This window comes from Dendrobates tinctorius, unplaced genomic scaffold, assembly GCF_039654945.1.
Source record: "Dendrobates tinctorius isolate UK_male_01 unplaced genomic scaffold, ASM3965494v1 ptg000201l, whole genome shotgun sequence".
Taxonomy (NCBI): Eukaryota; Metazoa; Chordata; class Amphibia; order Anura; family Dendrobatidae; genus Dendrobates; species Dendrobates tinctorius.
Window position 1 is genome coordinate 5,851,497 of NW_027361868.1, and position 26,220 is coordinate 5,877,716.

General features: G+C 44.4%; 1 protein-coding gene across 1 annotated transcript in view; it reads left to right on the forward strand.

The window, feature by feature from the left end:
• The window catches only part of LOC141056874 (spermatogenesis-associated protein 7-like), a 279,202-nt gene that overhangs the window by 230,688 nt on the left and 22,294 nt on the right, over positions 1-26,220 (forward strand). Inside the window, exons 6-8 of the mRNA XM_073553325.1 lie at positions 5,487-5,890; positions 8,040-8,094; positions 9,340-9,377. Of these exons, the coding sequence (XP_073409426.1) occupies positions 5,487-5,890; positions 8,040-8,094; positions 9,340-9,377 (497 nt within the window). The remainder of the gene's footprint in view (positions 1-5,486; positions 5,891-8,039; positions 8,095-9,339; positions 9,378-26,220) is intronic.

Sequence of the window (26,220 nt, forward strand, 5' to 3'; positions counted from 1 at the left end):
TCTGGGACCTCAGCTTTCCGCTTTTGTCTTTGCTGTAAGCTTAGTATTTTTGTGTTAGTTTGGGGTTTCGTGGTTTTCCCCTTCAGGTTCATTCACTCTTTAGTTTCACACTAGTAGTCCTCCTTGCTGCTGCTTGTCTCTCTTAGGTTGTCCTGCACTCATTCCACCCTCGGCTTACCCTCACTGTAGCTCCCTGCACTTACGCCGAGGTAGGGACCGCCGCCCAGTTGTCGCCCACCGGTTAGGGTGGGACTGGCAAGTAGGTAGGGTCAGTGGGGGGTGGAGCTCAGTGGCACCTTCTTCCCCCGCCGCGTGGTGGAATCATAACAGAATCACCGGCCATCCCTATGGACGCTATGACCTCTTTAGTCAATCAAATGCAGGGTCTTACTCAGCTGGTGCAAGATCTTGCTGCGCAGGTCCAGCGTCAGGAGCAGATTCAAGCAGCTGCCGTTGCAGGGACAACTAATTCTGAGCCTAGAGTTAACTTACCCGAGCCATTTTTCGGGGATAGAAGCCAAATTGCTTCTTTTAGAGAAAATTGTAAATTATATTTTCAATTACGACCTATTTCTTCTGGCCCCCCAGCTCAAAGAGTCCGTATCATAATCTCTCGCTTACGGGAGGGACCCCAAGAGTGGGCCTTCTCTCTGCCGCCAGATTCAAATCTCCGTGATTCAGTAGACAACTTCTTTCAAGCCTTGGGGAATATTTATGATGAGCCTGACCAAGTCGCTCTGGCCGAGGCAAACCTTACCTCCCTGACCCAGGGTGATCAGGAGGTAGAGGTTTATTGCACCCAGTTTCGTAGATGGAGCTTAGCTACCCGTTGGAATGATCCCGCCCTTCGGAATCAATTTCAGCGGGGCCTTTCACCAGCCCTAAAGGATGAATTGGTACACTACACCCTGCCCCAGTCTCTGGAGGAGCTGATGGCTTTAATGGTCAGAATAGATCGCAGGTTAAGGGCGAGGAGATCGGAGCAGGCAGCAGCGCAAGTTTCCGTTTTCTCTAGGGTCACTCCGGCTGTTCCGAATCTGCCAGCTGCCGAACCTATGGAATTGGGAGCCATGCAAGCTACCACAGATCCTAGTCCTCGCCGTCCACGCCACGCACTTGGAACCTGTTTTTACTGCGGAGATCCTCGGCACTGGATAAAGGATTGCCCGCGGCGCCCTGGCACTCCACAGGAATCTTCTCGGAATACACCACCTAGGCCTGTGGGTGGACAGGTAATTCCTTTAAGTTCTAAGAGACTCTTAGTGCCAATTTCTATTGCTTTCACCTCCTCTAAGGGAGAAGGAGTTGCCATGATTGATTCAGGGGCTACTGCTAATTTTATGTGTTATGAGTTTGCTGTCTCTTTGGGTATTTCTTTAATTCCACTTGCTCACCCCACTAAATTAGTTGGTATTGATAACACCCCACTAGCAAAGGGGGAGATTAGTCTCTGTACTCCATTGCTATCATTTCAGGTTGGTGTACTGCATGTGGAACAGCTGTCATTTTTGGTTATGCATGACCTCCCAACTAGTGTCATACTGGGGCTTCCATGGCTCAAACTCCATAACCCCAACATTAACTGGGTTTCTGGTGAATTGGAGAAGTGGGGTGCAGATTGTTCACAGAAATGCTTGTTAACACACGTTTGTGGTATCGTCTCCGTACAAGCTTCTCTTCAGAATCTTTTGGGCCAATTCGCAGATGTCTTTTCTATGAAGGAGTCTGAGTGGTTGCCACCTCATCGCCCCTATGACTGTACTATCAATTTGGTTCCCAATTGTAAAATCCCTAAGGGACGCCTATATAATTTATCACCTCCTGAAAGAGAAGCTTTACGTGAATATGTACAAGAGGCTCTAAGAAAGGGGCATATCCGTCCGTCCACCTCACCCCTGGCCGCAGGTTTCTTTTTTGTCAGTAAAAAGGATGGAGGACTTAGGCCGTGTGTAGACTACCGAGGTCTTAATGAAATAACTGTCCGTAACCAATATCCACTACCGTTGATTCCAGACCTGTTTAACCAGGTTCAGGGGGCTCGATGGTTCTCGAAGTTGGACCTGAGGGGGGCGTATAATCTCATTCGTGTAAAGGCTGGCGACGAGTGGAAGACCGCCTTCAATACCCCCGAGGGCCACTTCGAGTGTCTAGTTATGCCCTTTGGACTGTGCAATGCTCCGGCGATTTTTCAAAATTTCACTAATGATATTTTCCAACATGCTATTGGCCGCTATGTAATTGTCTATCTGGATGATATTTTAGTGTTCTCTCCTGACTGGGACTCACATTTAAATCATGTCAGGGATGTTCTCCAGGTACTCCGCAATAACCAACTTTTCGCCAAGCAAGAAAAGTGTATTTTCGGGGTCCAAAGTCTATCTTTTTTGGGTCATATTTTGATACCCCAGGCCATCACAATGGAGCCGGAGAAGGTAGAAGCGGTTCTTAATTGGGCTCGTCCTGCATCTTTGAAAGCTCTTCAAAGATTTCTGGGGTTTGCCAATTTTTACCACAAGTTTATAAAAAACTTCTCCATTGTGGTGAAACCTCTCACAGATCTTACTGTGAAAGGTTCCGACTTGGTAAACTGGAGTAAAGATGCAGTGGACGCCTTCACGTTTCTTAAGGAGAGCTTTGCCACTGCTCCTGTTCTTACCCAGCCCGATCAGGAGAGACCCTTTGTTGATGAGGTTGACGCCTCGGAGGCAGGGGTGGGGGCAGTACTTTCACAGGGGACTTCGTCTTTGACTCATTTGAAACCCTGTGCGTTCTTCTCAAAGAAGTTTTCCCCAGCTGAAAAAAATTATGATATTGGGAATAGGGAACTGCTCGCTATAAAATTGGCCTTTGAGGAATGGCGACATTTCCTGGAGGGGGCCAAACATCCTGTTACTGTCCTCACCGACCATAAAAATCTTGAATATCTCAAAACGGCCAAACGGCTTAATCCAAGACAGGCAAGGTGGGCGTTGTTCTTTTCACGTTTTAATTTTGTGATTTCTTTCAGACCCGGCTGCAAAAACGCCAGAGCAGACACGCTTTCTAGAAGCTTCTTGCCTGAACAACCGTCAAACATCCCACCTGTTCCCATTTTACCTGATAAAGTATTTTTGGCTGCTAATTCCTCTGATTTGTTTGCTGAAGTTAAGCAATTTCAACATTTGTCTCCGTCCGGCTCTCCTGATAATAAATGGTTCGTTCCCTGTCATTTGCGTTTGAGACTGCTGAATGAACACCACAACTCTCCTCTTTCAGGTCACCCTGGTATCTCTGGTACTATGGAGTCAATCTCCAGAAATTTTTGGTGGCCGACTTTACGCCGGGATGCCACTGCCTATGTCAAGGCGTGTGACATTTGTGCCCGGTCTAAGGTTAACCGCTCACGGCCTTTGGGTGAACTATGTCCTCTACCTATTCCCTCCAAGCCATGGACCCATCTTTCCATGGACTTTGTTACTGATTTACCTTCCTCCCTGGGAATGACTACCTTGTGGGTTGTGGTGGATCGCTTTAGTAAGATGGCGCACTTTATTCCTTTACCCAAATTGCCATCCGCCAAGCAATTGGTCCCCTTGTTTCTAAATCATGTGGTGCGGCTGCATGGAATTCCTTCTAATATTGTGTCAGATAGGGGTACCCAATTTGTCTCCAAATTCTGGAGAGCTTTCTGTAGTAAAATTGGCGTTTCCCTTGCTTTCTCATCGGCCTTTCACCCGGAGACCAATGGGCAGACAGAACGGGCCAATCAAACCCTTGAACAATTCTTACGTTGCTATGTGGCTGATAAGCAAGAGACCTGGGCATCTTTTATTGCCCTGGCAGAGTTTGCCATAAATAATAGGGTGAACTCTTCCACAGGGATATCTCCCTTCTTCTGTAACATGGGATTTCACCCTAAATCCAGCTCTTTCTCTGAGGATCCCTCGGACAATCCTGAGGTAAAGATTGTTTCCTCTGATCTGCGGTCAGTTTGGGAGCAAGTCCAAAGCAGCATCAAAAAGGCTCATGAGTCACAATGCCACTTCGCTAATATGAAAAGGAGGAGAAGTCCTTCCTTTGAAGTTGGGCAGAAAGTCTGGCTTTCTACTAAAAATCTGAAACTAAGAGTCCCCTCTGGTAAACTGGCTCCCCGGTACATTGGTCCTTTTAAAATATCTCAGATAATCAACTCTGTTTCTGTCAAATTGGATCTCCCCCAGGCTATGAGAGTGCATAAGGTTTCCATGTCTCTCTCCTAAAACCTTATGTACCTCCAGTTTGTCCGGCTGACACACCTCCTGCTCCTGTTGTTGTACTTGGTCACCCCGAGTTTGAGGTAAGAAAGATCTTGGATTCCAGGAAAGTTCGTGGGGTCCTGCAGTACCTGGTGGACTGGAAGGGGTATGGCCCTGAGGAGAGGTCGTGGGTGTCTCATTCTGAGGTTCATGCTCCCAGGTTATGTAAGAGGTTCCATATCAATTTTCCTGAGAAGCCTTCCCTGTGTGAGGGTCCAGGGGCCCCTCATAAAGGAGGGGGTAATGTCAGGATTCGTACCGGGGTCTAGTCTGTGTTACACAGCAAGTCTCGCTGCCTTACTGGTTGTGCCACACAACCAGTCTTAATATACAGTTTCTGATCAACTAGTTCTTTTTCGTTCTTCCTCCGTTCTGGTGATTGGCTGCTTCACTGTTTCCTGTGCTTATGTCCCGCCTTTTTCCTATTTAGCACTCCACAGGGCTTTCACTCCTTGCCGGTGATTCTTCTGTGGTACGGATTCCTGTCTCCCTACAGCGCTGTCCGGTACAACCTCTGACAGCTTCCCGGTCTCTCTTTCTTCGAGTACCTCTGGGACCTCAGCTTTCCGCTTTTGTCTTTGCTGTAAGCTTAGTATTTTTGTGTTAGTTTGGGGTTTCGTGGTTTTCCCCTTCAGGTTCATTCACTCTTTAGTTTCACACTAGTAGTCCTCCTTGCTGCTGCTTGTCTCTCTTAGGTTGTCCTGCACTCATTCCACCCTCGGCTTACCCTCACTGTAGCTCCCTGCACTTACGCCGAGGTAGGGACCGCCGCCCAGTTGTCGCCCACCGGTTAGGGTGGGACCGGCAAGTAGGTAGGGTCAGTGGGGGGTGGAGCTCAGTGGCACCTTCTTCCCCCGCCGTGTGGTGGAATCATAACAGTTTTATAGGAGTCAGAGAAAGTATTGAGTACTGCCATTGTGTCACGAAAATGGTTAGGAGTGATAAAAGAAGCCTGAAGAGTAGCAAGTGTCCGTCTCCTAGAAGAGTTGAAGAGCAAAAGGCCCAACAAGCAGATATTATCTGAGAGTAAAGAGTAAGCCGCTTGGGGCACCATCACATGTATGAATGAGAGAATCTAAAGTTATGCTACTTTTTGTGTTAGAATCTCGGATTAGAAATGCGTCCAGTAGTGAGCACAGGTTAACGTGACGCAATGCTGATCAAGTGAAAGGTATTTAATTGTTTAGATATATTAAGTATTACGTTTTGCAGTTTGATTACGGACACAGAAAAATCCAAGTTGACGAAACAGGAAAACATTCTAATACACGCAAGGCAAGATCACAGACCAACTCCGCAGTCCTCACAGCCAGAGAAGCTATGGGAAATATGGAAAAAGAACATGGTGATGTGAAGCCCAGAACATCTGTCAATCAAAGTCTGCAAAGAAAGAAGAAACCATATAATAATCCCCAAAAGCAAACCTACAGCGGAGATCTCCTGGACAAACACCCTAGGAGCTTTACAAATCCCAAAAAGCCCTTCAAGCCAAAATTACTGAAGAAACCCTCCCAGTCCTTCCTCTCAAAGTACCGGTATTACACAGCTCCAACAAAGATTTCCCAGAAAACATTATCACCGCAGGTCAACCATCAAGACGAGGCAAAGGTATACAGGTAACCAACATACATCCCAAATATCTACATGTGAGCAGAAAATATAATTTAAGGCCTGATACACTTCATTTAGTTGACAGTTTTTGCTCTTCAACACTCCCTGAGAACAAAAGGATGAGGCATGTTGAGTTCCATCAGACTAATCCTTTTTTCCTCTTACATCTGCCATAGGTACAACCTCTTACACTTTAGCTGGTCATCATTCTGTCATGATCCAGGTTGGATTATGACAGATAAATGCAGTAGTAACCTTTTTTTTCCTTCAAGCCTTTGGCTTTAAGGTAGTTTTGCCCCCAGTGGCCATTAGGGTCATCGCACTGTGGTGATTTCAGTTCTAGTTTTGTCCCCGGTGGCCGGTACGGTCATTGCACTCTGGTTTCTTTAGTTTAGTGCACGGGATTATCAGTAACAGGTGTGATTGCTCTGGTTTAACTATATAGATGTGTCTTGTTCTCTCACTCACTGTTGGTGATATTGCTCATTTCCAACCAAGTCTGGTGGAGGAAGGAACTACAGAGAGGAGTTCCTTGCAGCTCAGTCACAGCTCTGGTGTAGTAGCTTCAGGTGGAAGTTGAATTCTGGTGGTGGACTCTGTTGCTGGGAGCAAGAGCAACAGAGCAAAGCTAAGTGGTGTTACCCCTGTTTTGTAACTTTCCTTATGTGTGTTTTAGTGTAGTGGTGGGATTAGTTTCTGCACCGTCCATTTCACTAGAAAGGGCTAGGTGCAGGGCAGCTAGCATTTTTTAGGTTCCTGATCGGCACCCGGTGCGGAACCGGCCTAGGAATCGTTAGGAGTGTAGAGACACTGACTCAGGGGAGTGCAGGAGGTCTCCACATCGCTGTTCCCTATCGCAGGGCCCTCCATTGTGTCAGTTTCCCTGGTGTTCCCCTTTATTATTTAAATTCGCCCTGCTGGAGGCGGTGTATCCAGTTATACGTGTAATTCTGAAATTCGCCTGCTGGAGGCGGTGTATCCGGCTGCACGTTATATTATTTAAATTTGCCCTGCTGGAGGCGGTGTATCCAGGGTCACGTGTACCATAGAAATTCGCCCTGCTGGAGGCGGTGTGTCCAGTCACACGTTGACCATCACACATTCCTACCAAAATTGTCAGGTTGGACAAACATTTATCTAATGCTTATGACCAGCTTAACTCCAATGTAATAATTGCAGGCAAATAGATCAATCGGTGATGTCCGCCATGGCAGTGTGATGCAATCCTGCATGTATTTTTAAGGAAATGTGTCTCTTGTTGACTTTCCTTGTTTACGGCCACTACGTCATCACATATAGCACGTACTGAATTGACCACATGAAATCCTTTATACTATAATGTATATAGTTCACTGTCTCTCCATGTTGCACAAGCTTTTTCTAGACTCCTCCTTCTTGTGGATCTTTTTGTTTTGGTCTCTTTATTGCCTGTGTTGAAATATGGAATGGTGCCCTCTTCCTCTCCTCATCTTTGCATTTTAGCAGCCTGTATAGTATCGCTATCCTTTAACTAGTCACTAATTAGTCACACCCCCTGACGAAGCTTGGGTGAAACGCACGTTGGGGCTGGGGAATCATACTGTACACTACCCTATTTGGGTGCATCACTTGATATAAGTATTATGCCTGCTCATGTCTTTTTTGTTATTAGTGCATACTATTCTATTTGCTAAAAATTGATCGTTTTTGGCTGACACGTTGCTGTCTGTGTACTTTCTTAGGTATTTTTCTTGTATAGTTGTTACCCCCATTTTTTGGACACTTTTTTCATTTATTTGAATCTTTATTTACCTTGTATTGTTTTAATATTTTCAACAAATTGTATATTTTATGAGATCAGTTAGCACTTTAAGTTTTGTCTGTATTGTTCACTAAATAGGGAGGAGGAAGATGCAGCTGCAGTGTTTTCTCCTTGTGTGAGCAGATGTTATACTGAAATCACAGTGTTATCAATTACCTAAAGAATGTAATTACTGTAATGACACCCCTTTATTAGTACCTTCAGTATTACAGTATATGTATAGAGATATTTCTAGATACATTTATATTAGAGATGTTGCCTCTTGACTCTATGTATAATTTTTTAGGCTTAATGTAACAGCGTAAATGTCAGTAATAGACCCTGATTCTGTGCAATACTATTAATAACTGTAGGTCAATGGAGGATGTGCATTTGCCAATGAAAAAAATGAATCTCACACCACGATCAGTAAGTATATTATCCATTGATATAAGGAAAAAAGTAATGTAAGAGGAAGATAGGATACATGTCTGGTATTCCGGAGTATGTGACATTGGAGATTCTGCTTCTTTGAAGGGTATTTGTCAGCAGGTTTTTGCTATACAATCTGAGAGCAGTAAGATGTAGGGGCAGAGACCATTATTCCATTGATTTGTCACTTACTGGGTTGTGTGCTGTTGTTTCAATAAAGTCAGTGTTTTATCAGCAGAAGACTATAGGACTAGATGTTTTGTGCCTCCTAGTCCAACCACGCCCCCACTACTGATTGGCCACTTTCTGTCATCATACAATGTATACAGAAAGTGGCCAATCAGTGGTGTGGGCAGGGTTACAAAGGTCACATCATTCTTGAGCACTGCTTGATCTGCAGCAGAGAAAACTGTGATTCTATCACAACTGCTAAGTGATACATCGCTGCAATCGGGGTCTATGCCCCTACACCATGCTGCTCTCAGATTACATAGAAAAATCTGCTGATGGATTCACTTTCATTATTTTATTACTTTTTATCCTTGCATTGTGTACATTATCTGTTCATACACTGGTGGTTCTCCTTCTCCTTACATTATTAAGAGACATAAATGCCTTTCTTTACTATAAGGCTGAGGTTATACTGGCACTTTGGCTGCAAAACCTGTTGCACTGCCAAATGTGTTGGTACAGCATTGTAGCCAGTACAGGATTATGCGACAGTAAGTCACAAAAAGGCCAACTGTAAAGGATTTTTTGCGGCTTGCTTCTCGAGGTTTCAGTAGCCACTTCCTTGGCACAAATTAAAAAATGCTTTTATTTGCATCATTCTTTTCAATAAGACCTAAAATATCACGTCTGATCTACCGCTCCATTTTGTAACGGGGTTAAATGTCTCTCGTCTGGAATAAAAATTCCCCACTCTGATAATCATATCTGACCTGCAATACCAGACACAGCCTAACTACATGGGTGGTACTGTTTTTTCTTTTTTTTTTTTTTTTTTTTTCTAATGAATGAGATCTCGTGTACTGTGTGGAGATTATTAGGATTAATGAGGATTTCAGACATTTCAAATTGGTAAATTATTCCAGTATACACCCTTATAAAGGATGTATGTATGCCCAATAATTGGAAGTCATTACTTTTAAGATTTTTTTTTTAATGATTGATTCCAAATGCTAAATGAGAAAAAAGACAGACATCATTTTAGAAAATGTTTTATTATTTTTATTTTTACAGCAGAGGGCAGAAAATGAGTGGAAAATGGAGGAAAACAAGTGAGTAGTAATGATGACATGAATTTTTTATTTTCTTAGTACACCTAATTAACCCCTTTCTGACATCAGACGTACTATCCCGTCCATGGGACCCGGGCCCCTATGCCCATGGATGGGATAGTATGTCTAGCGCGATCAGCGGCACTCACGGGATGAGCGCCGCTGATCGCAGCCGGGTGTCAGCTGATTATCCCAGCTGACACCCGGCACAATGTGTCAGGGGCGCTCCCGACACGTTAACCCTTTGCACACCGCGATCAAACACGATCGCGGTGTACCGGGGGGTTAAAGGGAAGCATCGGCAGGGAGGGGGCTCCCTCTGTGCTTCCCTGAGCCCCCCACAGCAGCGCAATGTGCAGCGCTGCTGCGGGGGACTCCATCCCTGCAGGTCCCCGAATCCAAGATGGCGACGGGGACCTTCGGGGGCCTGTAGGGAGCTGGCTTCCTCAGTGCCTGCAAAGCGCAGGCATGAGGAAAGCCTGTGCAGTGCCTGTGACAGATCGCTGATCTGTCACAGTGATCTGTGATGTGACAGATCAGAGATCTGTCACATGACAGTTATGTCCCCCCTGGGACAATGTAATAAAGTAAAAAAAATAAAAAAAAGTGTAAAAATAACTAAAAAAAAATCGCTAAATAAATAAAAAAAAAAATATTCCCTAATAAATTCATTTTTTGGAAATAAAAAAAAAACAATAAAAGTACACATATTTGGTATCGCCGCGTCCATAACGACCCACCCTATAAAACTATCCTATTAGTTAACCCCTTTAGAGAACCCCTTAAAAAATAAAAATAAAAAACAAAGCAAAAAATAATGATTTATTATCATACTGCCACACAAAAAGTGCAATAACGCGCGATCAAAAAGACACATATAAATATCCATGATACCTCTGAAAACGTCATCTCATCCCGCAAAAAACGAGCTGTCATACAGCATCATCAGCAAAAAAATAAAAAAGTTATAGCTCGCAGAATAAAGCAATGCAAAAATAATTTTTAATATAAAATTGTTTTCATTGCATAAAAGCGCCAAAACATAAAAAAAAAACTAAATGAGGTATCGTTGTATTCGCACTGACCCGAAGAATAAAACCGTCTTATCAATTTCACCGCACGCGGAACGGTGTAAACGCACCCCCCAAAAGAAATTCATGAGACGCTGGTTTTTTTCATTCTGCGTCCGAAAAATTGGAATAAAAAGCGATCAAAAGATGTCACGTGCCCGAAAATGATACCAATAAAAACGTCAACTCGTCCCGCAAAAAATAAGACCTCACATGACTTGGTGGGTCAAAATATGGAAAAATTATAGCTCTCAATATATGGTGATGCAAAAACTATTTTTACAATAAAAAGCGTTGTTTAGCGTGCGACAGCTGCCAAAAATAAAAACCGCCATAAATAGTAAATCAAACCCCCCGTTATCACCCCCTTAGTTAGGGAAAAATAATAAAATTAAAAGAAAATGTATTTATTTCCATCTTCCCATTAGGGCTAGGGTTAGGGTTATGGCTAGGGTTAGGGCTAGGGCTAGAGTTAGGGCTGAGATTAGGGTTAGGGGTGTGTTGGGGTTAGGGTTGGCATTAGAATTGGGGGGTTTCCACTGTTTGGGCACATCAGGCGCTCTCCAAATGCAACATGGCGTCTGATCTCAAATCCTGCCAATTCTGCGTTGAAAAAGTCAAATGGTGCTCCTTCCCTTCCTATCTCTGCCATGCGCCCAAACAGTGTTTTACCCCCACGTATAGGGTATCAGCCTACTCAGAACAAATTGCAAAACAACTGTTGGGGTCCAATTTCTCCTGTTACCTGTAGGAAAATAAAAAATTGGGGGCAAAAATATCATTTTTGTGGAAAAAAATGATTTTTTTATTTTCACGCCCGGGCGTTATAAACTTCTGTGAAGCCCTTTGGGGTTCAAAGTGCTCACCACACATCTAGATAAGTTCCGTGGGGGGTCTAGTGTCCAAAATGGGGTCAATTGTGGGGAGTTTCAATAGTTTAGGTACATCAGGGGCTCTCCAAACGCACATGACACCCGCAGACCATTCCATCAAAGTCTGCATTCCAAAACGTCACTACTTCCCTTCCAAGCCCTGACGTGTGCCCATACAGTAGTTTTCTCCCACATATGGGGTATCAGCGTACTCAGGACAAATTGGACAACAACCTTTGGGGTCAAATTTCTCCTGGTACCTTTGGGAAAAAAAAAATTGGTGAGTAAAAGATCATGTTTGTTGAAAAAATAAGATTTTTTTATTTTCACGCCCGGGCGTTATAAACTTCTGTGAAGCACTGGGGGGTTCAAAGTGCTCACCACACATCTAGATAAGTTCCTTGGGGGGCCTAGTTTCCAAAATGGTGTTATTTGTGGGGGGTTTTCACTGTTTTGGTACATCAGGGGCTTTCCAAACGCAACATGGTGTCCGATCTCAATTCCAGCCAAAAACGTCAAATGGCGCTGCTTCCCTTCCGAGCTCTGCCATGCACCCAAATAGTGGTTTACCCCCACATGTGGGGTATCAGCGTACTCAGGACAAATTACACAATAACTTTTAGGGTCCTGTTACCCTTGGAAAAATAAGAATTGAGGGTGAAAAGATCATTTTTGTGGAAAAAATATTATTTTTTAATTGTACGGCTGTAGGTTATAAACTTCTGTGAAGCCCTTGGGGGTTCAAAGTTCTCACCACACATCTAGATAAGTTCCTTGGGGGGTCTAGTTTCCAAAATGGTGTCATTTGTGGGGGGTTTCCACGGTTTTTGGTACATCAGGGGTTTTCCAATCGCGACATGGTGTCCGATCTCAATTCCAGCCAAAAAAGTCAAATGGCGCTGCTTCCCTTCTGAGCTCTGCCATGCGCCCAAATAGTCGTTTACACCCACATATGGGGTATCAGCGTACTCAGGACAAATTGCACAATAACTTTTAGGGTCCTGTTACCCTTGGGAAAATAAAAATTGGGGGTGAAAAAACCTTTTTTTGGAAAAAGTGATTTTTTAATTGTACCGCTGTACGTTATAAACTTCTGTGAAGCCCTTGTGGGTTCAAAGTTCTCACCACATAACTAGATAAGTTTCTTGTGGGGTCTAGTTTCCAAAATGGGGTCACTTGTGGGGGGGTTTCCACTGTTTAGGTACTTCAGGGGCTCTCCAAACGTGACATGGCGTCCGATCTGAATTCCAGCCAATTTTGCATTGAAAAAGTCAAACGGCGCTCCTTCCCTTCTGAGCTCTGCCATGCGCCGAAACAGCGGTTCTCCCCCACATATCAGGTATCAGCGTACTCAGGACAAATTGCACAATAACTTTTGCATTCCAATTTCTCCTGTTACCCTTGGTAAAATAAAAAAAAATTGAACCTGACGTATTTCTTTGTGAAAAAAAGTTAAATGTTCATTTTTTTTTAAATATTCAAAAAATTCCTGTGACGCACCTGAAGGGTTAATAAACTTCTTGAATGTGGTTTTGAGCAGCTTAAGGGGTGCAGTTTTTAGAATGGTGTCACTTTTGGGTATTTTCTATCATATAGACCCCTCAAAGTGGCTTCAAATGTGATGCGGTCCGTAAAAATAAAATGGTGTTGCAAAAATGAGAAATCGCTGGTTAACTTTTAACCCTTATAACTTCCTAACGAAAAAAATTTTGGTTCCAAAATTGTGCTGATGTAAAGTAAACATGTGGGAAATGTTACTTATTAAGTTTTTTGTGTGCCATATCTCTGTGATTTAAGGGCATAAAAATTCAAAGTTGGAAAATTGCAAAATTTTCACCAAATTTCCATTTTTTTCACAAATAAACGCAAGTTATTTGAATTAAATTTTACACCTAACATGAAGTACAATATGTCATGAGAAAACAATGTCAGAATCACCGGGATCCATGGAAACGTTTCAGAATTATTACCTCATAAATGGACAGTGGTCAGAATTGTAAAAATTGGCCCGGTCATGAACGTGCAAACCACCCTTGGGGGTGAAGGAGTTAAAGGGAACCTGTCATGTAAAAACGCTATTATCCTGCAGGTATGGGGTTAATTTGTAGGTTATTAGCATTCTGAACCTGCCCAGTGCCCGCACTTTGAGCCTTGCCGCCGGAAGGAAATTAACTTTATTCCTCCCTGCAGCGTTCGGTGTTCAGTCACGCTGGTTCAGTTACCACCCTGTGCATGGAGAGCGGCCGCTGTAACCACGTCTCCAGCACTGACTGACAGCCAGGCCTACTGCTGAGCAAGCCGTCAGTCAGTGCAGGGGATGCAATTACAGCAGTTGCTCTCCATACACAGGGCAGTAGCTGAACCAGCGCCACCCCTTTTTAAATATATAGATAATAGACAGATAAATAGACAGATAGATAGATAGATGTCATGATTCCTCCTCTCAATGTGGTAAGTGGCAGCTCAGCCATCCAGCCTGAGGAATGGGTGTACTGAGTTGTCAATGTAGTGAGTGACAGTCCAGTTACTGAATCAATCAGGTCTGAGGCGTGCTGTGCTTCCTGCAGGTATCTCCTGTTCAGAATTATTCCTATTTAGCTGGCCATCTGCCTCTTGTCTCTGTCAGCTGTAGCTTTGTTCTGTGAGGTGTATGCTGAGTGATCTAGACCTAGGATTTGTTGTGACTATTTGTGTCTGTTTTTCCCTATTGCTCTTGATGCTCTCTGACCTCAGGTACCTGACCCCAAACTTGGCGTATGAGTATCCGTTGTCTTATCCCTTTATCTTATTCATAGCCTTCTGGCAATTCGACTCCAGACTGTTACTTGACCATGCTTTTGTATTGCCCCACTGTACTATGAGCCCTCCTGGTACTTGACCTCGGACCTCCTGACTACCCTGTTTCACGACTGGTCGGTGAGTAGTGACTCAGAGTCACAATAGATACGGTAGATAGTATTTTGCAGAGTTTGGTAATATACAAATATTGAAATTCTGCTCTGTAGATCTTCTACAAGGTCATTAATAACTATGTATGCTAAAAAGAAGAGGGCCTAATACTGACCCCTGTGGTACCAAACTATTTACCTTGATTAAATCCTATTGTTTTCCAATATCCACCTAAATTAGATTTATAGATATATTATATGGATAGATTACATGGAAAAATTAATACATAGATGATAGATAGACAGACAGATAGGAACCCTCACACCACTCAGTAACAAAATGGATTACACAAATCAGTACTGGCCCCCTATTCACCAGTAAGGCTGAGTTCACACGTGGCGGTTTTTTCGCGGCTGTTTTAACCGCGCGAAAACGCGAAAAATAAGCATCCCATGCATTCCTATGGGATTCCGCAATGCTGTGCTAATGCTGCGGTTTTTACCGCGGCGGAATCGCTTTGCGGTAAAAAAACGCAGCATGCTCATTCATTTTGCGGAATCGCGGCGATCCCACACCCATAGGAATGTATTGTTCCGCTTACTTCCCGCATGTGGCTGTGCACAACATACGGAAAGTAAGCAGAACAATTGCGGATGGTACCCACGGTCCGGAGGAGAGGAGACTGTCCACCAGGCTTTGGGTACCATATTCCTGTAAAAAATAGAATTTAACATAAAAAATATTGTTATTCTCACCTTCTGGCGTCCCGCGCAGCCTTCCCGCCTCTCTCCACGATCTCGCTCCCAGTAATCCTTTGTGAAAATGCCCGCGATGGCATCCGTTCTCGCGGGATCGCGAAGTCTCGCGGTCATTCGCGCGATGTCACCACGAGACGTCGCGATCCCGCAAGAACGGACGCCATCGCGGGCATTTTCGCAAAGGATTACTGGGAATGGATGCGCGGGACGTCGGAAGGTAAGAATAACACCATTTTTTGTTTTTTTTTTTACATCCTATCTTTTACTACTGATGCTGCATAGGCAGCCTCAGTAGTAAAGAGTTGGTCACATTCGTCAAACACTGTTTGACGAGTGTGACCAACCTGTCAATCAGTTCTCCAAGCGATGCTACAGATCGCTTGGAAAACGCTAGCATTCTGCAAGCTAATTACGCTTGCAAAATGCTAGTTTTTCCGCGGGAAAATCGCGGGAATATAAAATGCGATTTTCCCGCGGAATGGAATTCCGGAATTCTCGCGGTAATTTCCGCAAGAGTTCCGTTACGTGTGCACATAGCCTTAATCGTTACTGTAATCAGGAATTCTGAAAGACAAGTTTTGGAACCTGCAGAACTGTGAGTGCAACTCTGGAGTATGCACAGCCTATGTGCTGATGAAAGTAATAGAAATTGTGTAGATCACACCAACGACTGCTTGTATGACAACCTTGCAACAATTGCAGCATCAATGGACTTCCTATACTGTCGATCACCTCTCATTATGGGCGGAACATCTGCTCCTCTAATTGGGCCTTTAAGAGACACTGGATTCAAACCCAGGATCAATTCCAGTTTGTGGCCATAGTAACCAATCACAAGGCAGCTTTCATTTGTTATTCTGCTCTGCTACAATGAAAGCTGTGCTGTGATTGGTTGCTATGGACAACAAAGACAATTTTTCTTTTATTCATTAGAGTTGTTAAAAAAAAAGCCAAAAATCTTTTATTATCTGTAGATAGAAGTTTCCATAAAAGTCTGGTGACTACATAGGCCATTAATAGAAATGAGACGTATGAAAGTGTCGCACCAACCAATCGCAACGCAGCTTTCATTTTTCTGAAGCATTATAAGAAGTGAAAGCTGCACTTTGATTGGTTGCTTTAGGCAACATAAGCAGTGTTTCATTCAGACGGCTTCATAAATCTGCCCCGATCTGTGCAAATAACATTATCTCCATTAAGTGATAAAAGAACATATTACTGGACGATTTTCTGTCCCTTGTTACGGACACGACTACATAACCGCCGTGTATAATAGACTATTATTCCCATAATGCATTTATAGGAAGAAATCACATAAGAGTTCCATAAATCATCCATTGTCCATAATCTCCTCCACAGTCCGGTTACACTTCTCTGCTTTGTTCTGTGGCGTCTCTCGTCCTTTGTTTATCTGATTATTGTACAGGCCCAAAGTACTGACAGAAAAGGGAAAAATACAGAAATGCATAAAAAACGACGATTCACAAATAACAAGCTGGAATGATTTTCTGCAGGCCGAAAACTGAGGTGAAATTTCAGATATATGGTTAATAAGAAGACCTCTCATCACCCCAGAATGACCGGCAGCCAGTCCTGCATAAATTCTATTCAGGCTTTTCTAAAATTTAGGGGAAAACTTCCTTTCTGACTCCACATGCGGCAGTCAGACTAGTTCACTGGATCAACGCCCATCATAGAATCTAGTGCCCATAATCTGTAATATTATATTTATCAAGTAATTCATCTAGGCCTCCTTGTATTTGTTTAGTGAATCGACCAATACATCATCGTGAGGCAGAGATCCATAAGTCTCACTGCTCTTACAGTAAAGAATCCATAATCTCACTGCTCGTACAGTAAAGAATCCATAATATCACTGCTCACACCAGGACACTGACAGCTTGGGGCTCCTGTGCAAGAAATGTGTCTGGGCCCCCTTCCTTTTATGGCGACAAATATATATATATGTATGTATATATATATATGTGTGTGTGTATGTAGCTGTCTCGTTAGCTGTATAATGCAGTGATGGCTGATGCAGCATGGGAAAGCTTCCTTTCTAATGGAGGAGCTGATGGACTGGTAGTCTGGTCACCAACTCCTCGATCAGCAGTCATTTTATATCAAAAAAGAGCGGGGACTATGTAATAAAAGAGGGCAATGTGAATAACAAAATTAACAAGAATACACTATGTAAAAGACAGCACTGTACATAAAAGCACAGGAAGCTATATAATAAGGGACGGCACCATATATAACTAGAGAGGATGGTACGTAATAAGGGACGGTGTTATACATAATAAAAGAGGAACCTATGTAACTAAGGATGGTGTTATGCAGAATTAGTGAGTACACTATATGCTAAGAGACTGTTATACATAATAAGTGCGTATACTATATGCTAAGGGACTGTGTTATACATAATAAGTACGCACACTATATACTAAAGGACTGTGTTAGACATAGTAAGTGATTACACTACCGTATATACTCGAGTATAAGCCGATCCGAGTATAAGCCAACCCCCCTAATTTTGCCACAAAAAACTGGGAAAACTTATTGACTCGAGTCTAAGCCTAGGGTGGGAAATGCTCCATAGATTATTCCCCCATATGCTGACCCCATAAGAAGCTCCATAGTTTGTTCCCCCATATGCTGACCCCATAAGAAGCTCCTTAGATTATTCCCCCATATGCTGACCCCATAAGAAGCTCCTTAGATTATTCCCCCATGTGCTGCCGCTGCTGCTGCAAGTAAAAATAAAAAAATGACATACCTCTCCGTCGCTGGGTGTCAGATACTCACCTGTCCTGCGTCCATGGCTGCTCACCGCTATCTGCCACGTCATCGGTCAGTGACGTTCAGACTGCAGGGGGCGCGGCGCGCACTAATCACGTCACCGCGCCCTCTCCTGTCTGAAGTTACTGACCGATGACAGACAGCAGCAAGCAGCCATGGACGCAGGACAGGTGAGTATCGCTATACTTACCCGTCCTGATGCTGTCTCTTGAGCCCCTAGCTTCTCCACTCTCTCTCTTCCTGCGTTCAGCGGTCATGTGATATGCGCATATTCATGAGTTTTAATGAGCGGTACCACGTGACCGCTGAAGGCAGGAAGAGAGAGCGCGGAGAAGCTGGGGGCTCAAGAGACAGCGTCAGGATGGGTAAGTATGACCTGACACCCCCACCCCCCCCTCCCCCTCCGACCCCCCTGGTGTATATGACTCGAATATAAGCCGAGAGGAGGACTTTCAGCCCAAAAAAATGGGATGAAAATCTCGGCTTATATTCGAGTATATACGGTATATACTAAGGGACTGTGTTAGACAGTGAGTACACTATATACTAAGGGACTGTGTTAGACATAATAAGTGAGTACACTATAAACTAAAGGACTGTGTTAGACATAATAAGGGATGTCTTCCTCCACCTCCCCCTGTTCCTAAGGCCATTATAAGTCCCCCTTCCTCCCATCCCAATCCCCTGCATCCCATTTTTGTCCACTCCCCCACCCCATTATTGCCCTCTTCACCACCTCCATCATTTTCTTCTCCCCACCACTATCTTTGCTTTCTCCCCCACCACTCCCATCATTGCCCATTCCACCACCTCCATCATTTCCTCCTCCTCCACCACCCCCATTATTGCCCTTTCCACCACCACCATCATTGCATTCTCCCCCACCACCCACATCATCATTTCTTTTTCTCCCACCACCCTATCATTGCCCTTTCCACCACTTCCTGCTGATCACACTGACTGGTACTGAGGGCACAGTGACTTGCATTATGGGCACAGTGGCTGGTACTGTAGGCACACTGACTGGTACTGAGGAAAAGAAAGACAGCCAGTATTAGTAAGATGCTCAAAGGCAAAATGTATAAGGCTCTATCTTCATGGATAGCAGGGAGAAAGCGCAAGCCTGGTCCTCCTGGACATAATATCCACCGTGTTTGTCTGACATGGGACATCACTAAAGCGCCCTCCATTCCTTCAAAAACTATATATAAAAACTACCTTTAGCACGTAACTGATGAAGGTCTAACTGACCGAAACGTTTGATTTGGTACTGCAATAAATTATCTTCACAGCACAAAGTTGAGTGCCAGGTTTTCATTTGCTCTAACCAGCACAACCAGACAGAGGCCCCTGATCATGTGACCCCTAATTCCTCCCCTCCTGTGACCTCATCACAGGTCCTGTGTGCACAGAGCATCCCAGCGACGTCATTGCTGGGATTTATCTGTGAATGACTGCGGTGGTCAGTTGGTCTAGCTGGGAGGGCGAGGATGTGATCGGTGCATGGGGGGCGTGCGGCTCAGTGCAAAGCGGGAAAAATAGGCTCCCGCTCGCGATGGTTGGGAGGTATGCATTAGCCGCCCTGCAGGGGCCCCCTGGAGCCTCTGGGCCCCGGTGCGAACCGGCGGTATGTCCGCCCATGTATTGTGGTGAAGTTCATGCCACTTCTGTGGGGTAAGGCCCTCAATTCTTTAAATGTGAACACTCCTTCTTGAGTGTCCATCTACAAGATTTGGTGTAGAGAAAGATATGTCGATCCCTATTATACTATTTCTACTGTGGTGAAAATGATGCCACTTTGGTGGTGTCTGCCAATAATTTTTGGAAACGTGAACACTCCTGTTGGGGTGTCCATCTGCTGGATTGGGTGTAGTGAAAGACCGGTCAGTCCCTATTCTACTATTTATAGTGTTGTGAAAATGATGCCACTTTGTTGGTGTCTGCCAATAATTTTTGGAAATGTGAACACTCCTGGTTAGGTCTCCTTTATACATGTTGCCTGTAGCAGTAGGCCTCTGAGACGGTCAGGCCTCCACTTTCTTGCACTCAACTACCCGACAATGGTAGTCTAGAAAACTGATATTTGTGCCACCTGAGTGTTGCTCAGCATGAAAGCAGGTAGAGTTGATGCATATCTTATCAGGGCTCCCAGCAAAGGGGCCCTACACCGATCAACTTACTCACCGCGTCTAAGGGTACCGTTACACCTAGCGATGCACCAGCGATCCCGACCAGCGATATGACGCGGTCAGGATCGCTGGTGCATCGCGAGGTGGTCACTAGTGAGCTGCCACACAGGCAGATCTCACCAGCGACATCGCTGGGGACGGGGATCGCTACTTACCTGTCAGACGTGGCGATCCTGCGTCCTCCCACCCGGCTCCACGCGTCGCTCGTCGGCACCACAGGAAGCGCCCGACGAGGAATGGTCCAGGAGATTCTCGCGCGACCAGCGAAAATCAGCGGGGGAGCCGGTCGGAGGTAAGTATCACATGCAGCGATATCGCTAGCAATATCGCTGCAACGTCACAAAATCGGTGACTTTACAGCAATATTGCTAGCGATATCGTCGTGTGTAACGGGGGCTTTACTGTGATGTTCATTGGAAAGCTGTAAATGCTGTCCCAGACCCCAGTACCTCATGCCTGATTGCTGCAGTTCCATGCTGCAATTTGTACTGTGGGTAAATTGAGGCCACTTTCCTGGTGTCTGGCCCTCGTTTGATGCGTTTTGGCAGCATTTGGCGCCGTTTTTAGGTGTTGTGTATGCGTTTGGTTTTGCCTCCCATTGACTATAATGGCATTCGTTAATGTTCGTCGAATATTCGTCGTGCAATTAAGTGAATATTACAAATTCGGCGAACATTGAATCCAACATTGAAATATTCGCTCATCTTTAGCCATAATAAGTATTCAGACCCTTTGCTCAGTATTGAGTAGAAGCACCTTTTGAGCTAGTACAGCCATGAGTAGAGTTGAGCGATACCGTCCGATACTTCAAAGTATCGTATCGGATGGTATCGGCCGATCTTTAAAAAAAGTATCGGTATCGCCGATTCCGATACCGGAAGTCCCATTCAAGTCTATGGGACTTCCGGTATCGGAATAAGAAAAACCCTTTCCTGCCCTTGTACAGCCTCTCTGGGGTCTGTACGGGCCTTTCGGGGGGCTGTGCCGGCCTGCCAGGGGGTCTGTGCAGGCTCCGGTGGTCTGTGCCGGCCTGCCGGGGGGCTGTGCCGGCCTGCCGGTGGTCTGTGCAGGCTCCGGTGGGCTGTGCCGGCCTGCCGGGGGGCTGTGCCGGCCTGCCGGGGGGCTGTGCAGGCTCCGGGGGGCTGTGCCGGCCTGCCGGGGGGCTGTGCCGGCCTGCCGGTGGTCTGTGCAGGCTCCGGGGGGCTGTGCCGGCCTGCCGGTGGTCTGTGCAGGCTTCGGGGGTCTGTGCAGGCATCGCCCGATGGGACTACAAGTCCCATCGGGCGATGCCTGCTACCATGACAGTGATTGACACATTAGCCAATGATGGGACAGTAGTAGTCCCATCATCCGGCTAATGTGTTAAATGTAAAAAAAAAAAAAAAAAAAATTACATGCTACATACATGCTACATTCATACAACATGCATACTACATACATGCTACATTCATACTACATACTACATACATGCTACATTCATACTACATAAATACTACATGCAACATACATACTACATATATACTACATACATACTACATATATACTACATGCATGCTACATACATACTGCATGCTACATACATACCACATATATACTACATACATACTACATACATACTACATGCATGCTACATGCATAACACATATATACTACATGCATGCTACATACATACTACATGCATGCTACATACATACTACATGCTACATACATACTACATATATACTACATGCATGCTACATACATACTACATACATACTACATGCTACATACATACTACATATATACTACATGCATACTACATACATACTACATGCTACATACATACTACATATATACTACATGCATGCTACATACATACTACATATATACTACATGCATGCTACATACATACTACATACATACTACATGCTACATACATACTACATATATACTACATGCATACTACATACATACTACATGCTACATACATACTACATATATACTACATGCATGCTACATACATACTACATATATACTACATGCTACATACATACTACATATATACTACATGCATGCTACATACATACTACATACATACTACATGCTACATACATACTACATATATACTACATGCATACTACATACATACTACATGCTACATACATACTACATATATACTACATGCATGCTACATACATACTACATACATACTACATGCTACATACATACTACATATATACTACATGCATACTACATACATACTACATGCTACATACATGCTACATACATACATGCTACATACATACTACATGCTACATACATACTACATACATACTACATGCTACATACATACTACATATATACTACATGCATGCTACATACATACTGCATGCTACATACATACTACATGCTACATACATACTACATATATACTACATGCATGCTACATACATACTACATACATACTACATGCTACATACATACCACATATATACTACATACATACTACATACAATACATTCATACAATACATACATAGACATACAGTACATATAACATAGAGTAACATACTTACCAATACTTGTCACATTGTTCCCCGAAGCCATTGTCTTTTCCGGAATAAATATTAACATAACAAACCACAAAAATACTCACCCACGATCCGAAGCAGTCCACGAGTGTGTCCCACGACGATCTTGGGTAGAGAACTGCAGCATCAGATGATGCTGCCGTTCTCTACGGGCTGCAGGAATCCAATGACGGAAGGTAGGTATCCTTCCGCACTGTATTCCTCCGCCACTTAAAAAAAAAAAGTCCCTAGTCTCACTTTATGCCATTGCTGCGTGGGAAATTCCCACACAGCAATGGCATAAAGTGAGACTAGGGACTTTTTTTTTTTTTTTTAAGTGGCGGAGGAATACAGTGCGGAAGGATACCTACCTTCCGTCATTGGATTCCTGCAGCCCGTAGAGAACGGCAGCATCAGCTGATGCTGCAGTTCTCTACCCAAGATCGTCGTGGGACACACTCGTGGACTGCTTCGGATCGTGGGTGAGTATTTTTGTGGTTTGTTATGTTAATATTTATTCCGGAAAAGACAATGGCTTCGGGGAACAATGTGACAAGTATTGGTAAGTATGTTACTCTATGTTATATGTACTGTATGTCTATGTATGTATTGTATGAATGTATTGTATGTATGTAGTATATATGTGGTATGTATGTAGCATGTAGTATGTATGTAGTATGTATGTGGTATGTATGTGGCATGTAGTATGTATGTAGCATGCATGTAGTATGTATGTATGTAGCATGTAGTATGTATGTAGTATGTATGTAGTATGTAGCATGTATGTAGCATGTATGTGGTATGTATGTAGTATGCATGTAGTATATATGTAGTATGCATGTAGCATGCATGTAGTATGTATGTAGTATGTATGTAGTATGTATGTAGCATGCATGTAGTATGTATGTAGCATGCATGTAGTATGTATGTAGTATGTATGTGGTATGCATGTGGCATGTAGTATGTATGTAGCATGTATGTATGTAGTATGTAGCATGTATGTAGCATGTATGTAGCATGTATGTAGCATGTATGTAGCATGTATGTAGCATGTATGTGGTATGTATGTAGTATGCATGTAGTATATATGTAGTATGTAGCATGCATGTAGCATGTAGTATGTATGTAGCATGCATGTAGTATGTATGTAGCATGCATGTAGTATGTATGTAGCATGCATGTAGTATGTATGTAGTATGCATGTAGTATGTATGTAGTATGTATGTAGCATGCAGTATGTATGTAGCATGTATGTAGTATATATGTAGTATGTATGTAGCATGTAGTATGTATGTAGCATGCATGTAGTATGTATGTAGTATATATGTAGTATGTATGTAGCATGTAGTATGTATGTAGCATGCATGTAGTATGTATGTAGTATTTTTTTTTTTTTTTTTTTTTTAACATTTAACACATTAGCCGGATGATGGGACTACTACTGTCCCATCATTGGCTAATGTGTCAATCACTGTCATGGTAGCAGGCATCGCCCGATGGGACTTGTAGTCCCATCGGACGATGCTTGCACAGACCCCCGAACATCAGCACAGCCCCCCGGCAGGCCGGCACAGCCCCCCGGCAGGCCGGTACAGACCCCCACAGGGTGCACAGACCACCGGCAGGCCGGCACAGCCCCCCGGCAGGCCGGTACAGACCCCCACAGGGTGCACAGCCCCCCGGCAGGCCGGTACAGACCCCGGGCAGTCCACACAGCCCCCCGGCAGGCCGGCACAGCCCCCCGGCAGGCCGGCAGAGACCCCCGGAAGGCCCGAAATGACGGCGCATCATGATGCGCACACACCGCGCATCATGATGACGTCAGTCTGTCAATCAACTTGGAACTTCCGATTCCGATGCCGAATTCCGATATTGAAAAAATATCGGAAGTCGGTATCGGAATTCCGATACAGCAAGTATCGGCCGATACCCGATACTTGCGGTATCGGAATGCTCAACACTAGCCATGAGTCTTCTTCAGAATGATGCAACAAGTTTTTCACACCTGGATTTGGGGATCCTCAGCCATTCTTCCTTGCAGATCCACTCCAGTTCCATCAGGTTGGATGGTGAACGTTGGTGGACAGCCATTTTCAGGTCTCTCCAGAGATGCTCAATTGGGATTAGGTCAGGGCTCTGGCTGGGCCAGTCAAGTATGGTCACAGAGTTGTTCTGAAGCCACTCCTTTGTTATTTTAGCTGTGTGCTTAGGGTCATTGTCTTGTTGAAAGGTGAACCTTTGGCCAAGTCTGAGGTCCAGAGCATCTGGAAGAGGTTTTCATCCAGGATATCTCTGTACTTGGCCGCATTCATGTGGCTGGTTTTCTCCACACATGCCGCATAGAATTATCACCAAAATGGTCTATCTTCGTCTCATCAGACCAGAGAATCTTATGTCTCATAGTCTGGGAGTCCTTCATGTGTTTTTATGTCGGTTTTTATGTGGGTATGTGTAGAGTTGAGCGACTTTTGTTTTTTTATGGTCGAGTTTCGTGAAACCAGACTTTTCCAAAAGTCGGGTCGAGCAAGATCGGCCGATTATAGGGAAAAGTCGGGGTCGTCCCGAAACACGAAACCCAATGTAAGTCAATGGGGAATAAAAGTCGGCAGTGAGAGGAGGACAGGAAACACACCTACAGTGCTCATTTGAATGCCAAAAGCATCAATTCTTCTTACTTAAGCTGGTCAACCTTAATTAACTTCATAATACAAGTTACGCACTGAAAAATGGGGGTTATTTGGCTAAAGTTGTGGGGGGGTAGGGCTGGCTCCAGGTTTTCATGTGCCCTGGGCGAAAGAGCGCCCCTTTAACACATACCACAACTCATCATGCTCCGATACGGCAGAGAAATAGCGGTATAGTACAATGAAAAATACTACACTTTTTACATCTCATGACGAGGCCCATCTATTTCTCCATACAGAATCATTGGTCCCATATAATGTTTGAAACAGTATATGATGAGCTCCACATAATGCTACAGTATATGTTTGTCCCCATGGATGAAGCTCCACTGTCTTATGGGCCCAAATAATGCTCCAAACATAATGGGCCCCATTTCTAATGCTCTAGTGTATAATGGGCCCTGTAAATGCTGCTCCAGTGTCTGATGTCCACCTTTGGAATGTTCCAGTGTATGGTGGGCCCCATCTATCATTCTCCAGAGTATAGTGCTCCCCAAAAATTGCTGTCCCAACATTGAAAACAATGAAATAAGTCTCCTCGCTAGGGAATCTCTGTACTAGTCTGGACTCCTCATCGTCCCCATCTTCCATCTCACTGCACAGTATTTCAACCTTGCAAGTGCTGTGATCCTGAGCAAGCAGGGGGGGCCCACTCGTTGGCGACGGCTCTGGCACAGGGCCCATGATAGTACGGTGGTGTGTCTGATGGCGGGTGGGCCGAACCTGCACTTTCATCTGCAGCTTCCTCTTTGTCACCGTGTAAGATGGAACTGTATATGGGAAGGGTAACCTGAGTTTCATCAGGGTCAGATTCAGGCCGGGTAGCGTGCGAGGGGAATGTAGTGGTCTGGGTCAATGTACCAGCAGATTCATCGAGCAGTGGCTGGGCATCATTGCACTTGTGTCGCCCCCAGGAGTACGGTCGCCACAGTGGCATTACCTTCCTCCTAGGGAGTGTGATGTCATGCTTGGGAGCAACGAAGGATCTCTCTAGCAGGTTAACTGATTGGGCGGCGTTATTCCCATGAGTCATG